The sequence below is a fragment of the Lolium perenne genome, chromosome 6 (assembly GCF_019359855.2).
Source record: "Lolium perenne isolate Kyuss_39 chromosome 6, Kyuss_2.0, whole genome shotgun sequence".
Classification (NCBI taxonomy): Eukaryota; Viridiplantae; Streptophyta; class Magnoliopsida; order Poales; family Poaceae; genus Lolium; species Lolium perenne.
In genome coordinates, this window is record NC_067249.2 from 240,887,337 (window position 1) to 240,893,131 (window position 5,795).

Sequence of the window (5,795 nt, forward strand, 5' to 3'; positions counted from 1 at the left end):
CACGTCAAGGAATGACAAGGAGCTAGACCACCGATGATGGCGGTGAATCGAACTGCACCGAGCTAGCGTTTCTTCGCTTGGTTGTTTGACACCAGCGGGGATGATGAATGGATTCTACACAGTAAATATCTAAAGCAAGAAATTACAATACTTTTATGTACGGAGCGAATAGCATGAACAAGAAAAAACCCATGTGGTTACCAATTTATCGTTGGAAGCAGATTCTCGATTCGATAGGAGCAAACTTTTATCTGTTTAAAAATGTTACCCAATTTGTTTGAAGCATGTGTAAATTCTAGTCTTGATGAATATGTTGATATGTATAGAAAACAAATTATATTTAGATGGAAGCAATTTTATAGTGGATGGAAGCTATATTGTGATGATTTTGAAACAATATCCCTTACATAAGATACACATTTATGCTAAGCTGAAGCCAATCTTCATTCACCTTGCAGCAAGTTCTTGACAAACAAAAGCTTCATTTATGCTAAGCAGAAGCATAGCTCCATTCACCGCGAGGATGATGAGCGGCTATTACGTCAACATAGCTGATGCGGGCAAGTTTTATTCTGTCAAATGTAATCCTCTATGTATGGAGTGAATAGCAGGAACAATGGAAAATCCATATTGCTCCTAATTTCTTCATGGAAGCGGGTTCTCTATTCGATAGGAGCAAAATTTTAATTGTTTAAGAACATTGTCCAATTTGTTTGAAATACGTATGAATTATCTATGTTGATTGCCATATTGTTCTACATGCCAGAAAAAACCAATTTAGATGGAAGCGACTTGGAAGCAATTTTTTATACTCAATGGAAGCATTGTTATGATGCTTCTGAAAGATGTATTCAGTTTAAGCTGAAGCACGGCTCATTCACTTGAAGCAAGTTTTTGGAAGCAAGATGTGCTTCAGAAGGAAACAAATAAATATTTTTGAAATAAAATGTGTTTTTAGAATAAAGCAAAGTATTACATGAATATTTCTGTAATTGGTAGACTCTTGTTTATGGAAGCAATACTTTCATGCGATTGAAGCTAACTTTGGTTGCATAGGAAGCAAAGTTTAAATATTCATGTTAAACTAGAGTCGGAAACAAAAAAACAATTGTTGTGTACACGAACTTCTGTTCGTACGATGCAAAGTAGAACAACCTTGGAAACAAAGCGTCCTTTATAAGGTTACCGAGATAGTAAAATGCTTATAAGGTTACCGAGATAAGTGAGTAATTCGTTTCCTAAAGTCTGTTAGTTTCCTAAAAATCAGGAATAAGGAGTGGTTGGCGGAAGAAGTCAAGCCAGATTAGTTAACTGGTTTTCATTTGGAAACTCCCGGTGGGATGGGCAGCATGCATGCGACGGTTATTTATATTCAAATCAGCAGACATCTGACGTCTACCACGCTTTCAATCGTATGGTCATAGGCTGGTCCGATGGAAGCCACTTATCGGGAGCCGATTCCTAGCGCTGCCCAATAAACATTTGGTACTCCTAGCAATATGTAACTAAGCTAGTACGAACATGCACACAACGTGCAGCCCTCCACTAGTGTGAATAGTGGGGGCAGGAAATGACGTGCAGTGGAGAAATGCAGCGCGGCAGGAGAACAGTGACCTGCTGCAGAGTGGGCTCCACCCAGAAAGCTCCAATACCGTGGATGCATTCCTGTACGTACGATGGCGGATGAACGGTGGCCGATGCAACCGATTAACGCGTACGGGTCGGGCGACTGACGCTCAGCACGCCCCTGGACTAAGTCTAGTCTAACAGTTCGCTTCGATGCGCGTTAGAAGATGTGAGATGGCGAGTTGCCTTTCAAAAAGTAAAGATTTGAGATCGCGAGAGCACTGGTGCGGTACTTGGCGCTTACAGACAACCTCGATGATTGATGTATGCCTAACAAAGAGAAGAGAAGGCAGCTATTGGACCACGGCACAATCACGCACAGAAGATTCGTTAGTAAAGTACTATATGATGACTTTACGGAGAAATTAAGCGGAAGTCGTCCAAGTCAATCCTTAATTTTTGGCATGTATCAACCATGGAAATCGTATAACTCCTTCGATCGGAAACCGTAGCGATGCAAGCTTGTGTATGTACCTGCTGCTAGCAATCAATGGCGAAAACAAGCATTTCCATCTCAGGAACAGGAGTAGCGATCATCGCAACGGCAGCGGCACTGATGTTGCCGCTTTCCGGCGCCGGAGGTCCCAGGGCGGCGATCGGGATGCCGGGCTGCAAGACTAGCTGCGGCGACGTGAGCGTGCCGTACCCGTTCGGCATGGGTTCGGCCATGTGCTTCTGGCCAGGGTTCAACCTCACCTGCGACGACACCAGCGATCCCCCACGGCTCCTCCTCGGTTACGACTCCGTGCTTCGGGTCGCCGAGATCTCCCTCCGGAACAGCACCGTGCGCGTCATCCACACCGGCTCCACGATAGACATCAGCCCCCTGACCCGCAACACTGCCGTTCAGGACTGGAACTTCACCTACGGCAACTGCTTCACCGGAGGCGGCGGAGCGCCCTACACGCTGTCGAGCATCAACGAGCTCATCCTCACGGGCTGCAACGTCCAGGCGACTCTGCTCCAGAACGACGACGACAGCAACATCATTAGCGGCTGCGCCTCCTTCTGCTCCGCCACCAGGACGGCCTACGTCGGCGGCGTGGCGAGCGGCCACGACAAGTACTGCTCCGGCATGGGCTGCTGCCAGGCGCCGATATCCATCGACAGCTCGCCCAAGGAGCTGCGGTTCAGATGGTTCAACGGGAACCATTCCCAGGACCTGGTGCCGCTGCCCGTGTACGTGTTCGTCGCCGAGGAGGGGTGGTTCGACCAACGGTGGGTCAACGACGAGCTTGTGCAGAAGCTCCGTCCACCAGCGAGGGCCGCACTGGAGGTGCCCCTTATTCTGCGGTGGGAGGTAGCCCGTGACGTCAACTCATATCCAAATTGTTCCGCCGGGGAAGTGGCGGGCCGCATCTGCAAGAGCAGCCGCAGCTACTGCAACCAAGAGAATAGAGGGTATTCATGCAAGTGCTGGAATGGCTACGACGGCAATCCTTACCTCACTGACGGCTGCCAAGGTAATTAACTGGTTCTCACATCTAGATTACATATTATTACTTCATATGTAGGAACATATTTTTTCTGAAATGACGGCGTACCCCGGTACGTATCTGCATCAAAGTGATGCATATGGCTGCCTTTTCTTACTACGTAAGAACATATAGTAACCAAATGATTCTGTTTTTGTTTTTCCGGCCTCCAGATGTCAACGAGTGCGAGCGGCCAGAAGAATACGGTTGCTTCGGCGAGTGTAGGAACCTACTCGGTACATTCGAGTGCTGGTGCCCACGAGGAACCCATGGCAACCACACCATACCCAATGGCTGCGTAAAGCCCGTCACAGGTGCCTAAACATGCCATTTTTAGTAGAGATAGGAATATGACTAGACATGATCTCCAGAGCTTACAATTAACAATTGATGTTTCTTGCAAGTATATGTTATTTACTCTTTCTGCAAGCTTGCCAAAAGTGACGTGTACATATGTTTTCAGGTTCCATACTTCTAGGAGTTGGACTTGGTCTAGTAGGCATTCTAATCATGGTTCTTCCTGCAATCTTGGTTGTTCGTAAGACTAAGAAATTTATGGAAGCAAAAGATTTGAAGAAAAAGTTCTTCAAACAGAACCGTGGACAATTGCTGCAACAACTAGTATCGCAAAGGACAGATGTTGCAGAAAGAATGATCATCACCTTAGTGGAATTGGAGAAGGCCACGAACAATTTTGACAAGACTCATGAGCTTGGAGGTGGAGGGCATGGCATAGTTTACAAAGGAATTTTATCAGACTTGCATGTTGTAGCAATCAAGAAGTCCAAGATAGTTATACAACAAGAAATCGACGAGTTCATAAATGAGGTTGTTATCCTCTCCCAGATTAATCATAAGAACATAGTAAAACTTTTGGGGTGTTGTCTTGAGGTAAAAGTTCCATTACTAGTCTATGAGTTCATTTCCAATGGAACCCTTCATGATCACCTTCATGCCAGTGGACAGATTGCGCTGTCATGGGATAAGAGACTGAGGATTGGGACCGACACAGCCAAAGCTCTTGCCTATCTTCACTCAGCTACTTCAATCCCAGTGATCCACAGAGATATCAAGTCGACAAACATACTTCTTGATGCTACCCTAACAGCAAAGGTATCGGATTTTGGAGCCTCGAGGTACATTCAAATTGATAAAACAGGGTTGACAACAAAGGTGCAAGGGACTATAGGCTACCTAGACCCTATGTACTACCAGACAGGTCGTCTCACAGAGAAAAGTGATGTCTATAGCTTTGGGGTTGTTCTTATAGAGCTTCTCACTAGGAAGAAACCATTTTTATACTTATCCTCTGAAGGTGACATGGGGCTAGTTGAACATTTCGTCACTTTAATTGCTGAAGGTAATCTGGTTGCGATATTAGATCCACAGGTTGTGCAAGAAGGAGGTGGAGAAATCAGAGAAGTTGCAACAATAGCAGCATCATGTATAAAATCCAGAGGAGAAGACCGACCTACCATGAGACAAGTGGAGATGGCACTTGAAGGCATTCAAGCATCCAAGAAGCGTATTTCAAATAATCTTGAGGACAATAACATCCAAAGGAATTTCCATTCAACCAACGCAAGAAACATTCTTGGAGGGACTAGGGTCTACAGTTTGGAAGAGGAATTCTTGCTGTCGGCGAGGTACCCCAGGTAGTTTTGCTTATGTACCAAGGCAATGCCTACAAGATTTTTCTCCTTTGCTTTTGTTGGAAAGGAAGTACTCTGATCTAACTTGCTTATTGTTATGCTGAATGTAAAACATTTACACCACTGATATGTGGTTTGAGTGATAACAAACTACAGTTTGATAAGTGTAAGAACTAATAGTCTAAAACAATTTGTGTCATTTGTGTGTCCAATTAGCTCCGCTCACTGTAATAGATTATTTAACACCCGAACTGTCTGGTGTTCACTGAGATTATTTGTACTATTGATGTTGATTCTGTGACTTCTGTCTAAATAATAATGGTACTATACAACAAACCAGCACAGGGAAGCGCCCAGCCTAGTCTCTTTGTCCAGCTTTGGTAACAAAAGTAATTGAGCATCACCCGTGTAGCAAGGAGTAATGGATTTGTCCTCGTTCAACACAGCAGAAGACGTAGTTAAATGTGGCAAATTTGTTGATGTTAGCTGAGTGATGAATCATAAGACCGGCATAGATGGACTAGTACTACTTGCACACGCAAGAACTGAACATATATGCGTGCTCATGTGAACTGCATTTTGATGCTTGAAGCGCTTGACTCCTGTCCATCGATCCTAGCTTGTAGATGTCCCACGCACACCGTCTTGAACTCTGCATTCTAGCAACTTCTTCTTTCGTTTTCCTTGCATCGCGCACCAGCTATAGTTAAACAAAAGCATACAGTTGGCTCAAGTGATTTTCCTAGCTCCTGTGTTACCTTGCTCCTTGATTTACCAATTAGTCTCCATCCCCTCCCCTAGTCATCTTCATATCCATTCATGCCTGGTGCTGCTTCTCCATGGTCTAATCCTCTGTTAGCAAACGGAAGAACAATGTACATAGGAGATCGGGGCCTCATGGATGTTATCTTGTTTCTCCATAGGGGGGACCGTTTCGACCCTCTAGGCATGGGAGGCACGTGGAAAGGAAGAGTCACCTTTTGCACTCAAACTTGTACTAATGTCTTTGTTCCATGATATGTTCTTTAGAGCATCTTCACTC

General features: G+C 44.9%; 1 protein-coding gene across 2 annotated transcripts; it reads left to right on the forward strand.

Annotated features, from left to right (window-relative positions):
* The first annotated feature begins 1,867 nt into the window (after nucleotides 1-1,867).
* On the forward strand, nucleotides 1,868-4,917 carry LOC127305693 (wall-associated receptor kinase 3). Of its 2 annotated transcripts, XM_071822934.1 has the most exons (4): nucleotides 1,868-3,089; nucleotides 3,275-3,415; nucleotides 3,565-4,214; nucleotides 4,483-4,685. In XM_071822934.1, the coding sequence occupies exons 1-4, from the start codon at nucleotides 2,117-2,119 to the stop codon at nucleotides 4,534-4,536; spliced, it is 1,818 nt and encodes a 605-aa protein (XP_071679035.1). In that variant the 5' UTR covers nucleotides 1,868-2,116; the 3' UTR covers nucleotides 4,537-4,685. The 2 variants fall into 2 exon arrangements, with proteins under 2 accessions (XP_071679035.1, XP_051192166.1); XM_051336206.1 differs by having other exon boundaries at nucleotides 1,895-3,089; nucleotides 3,565-4,917.
* Nucleotides 4,918-5,795: the final 878 nt, after the last annotated feature.

Coding starts and splice junctions, on each gene's coding strand:
- LOC127305693 (XM_051336206.1), top strand. CDS start 2,117: ATGGCGAAAACAAGCATTTCCATCTCAGGAACAGGAGTAGCGATCATC. Junction 3,090..3,274: donor CCTCACTGACGGCTGCCAAG/GTAATTAACTGG, acceptor TCCGGCCTCCAG/ATGTCAACGAGTGCGAGCGG. Junction 3,416..3,564: donor CTGCGTAAAGCCCGTCACAG/GTGCCTAAACAT, acceptor ATATGTTTTCAG/GTTCCATACTTCTAGGAGTT.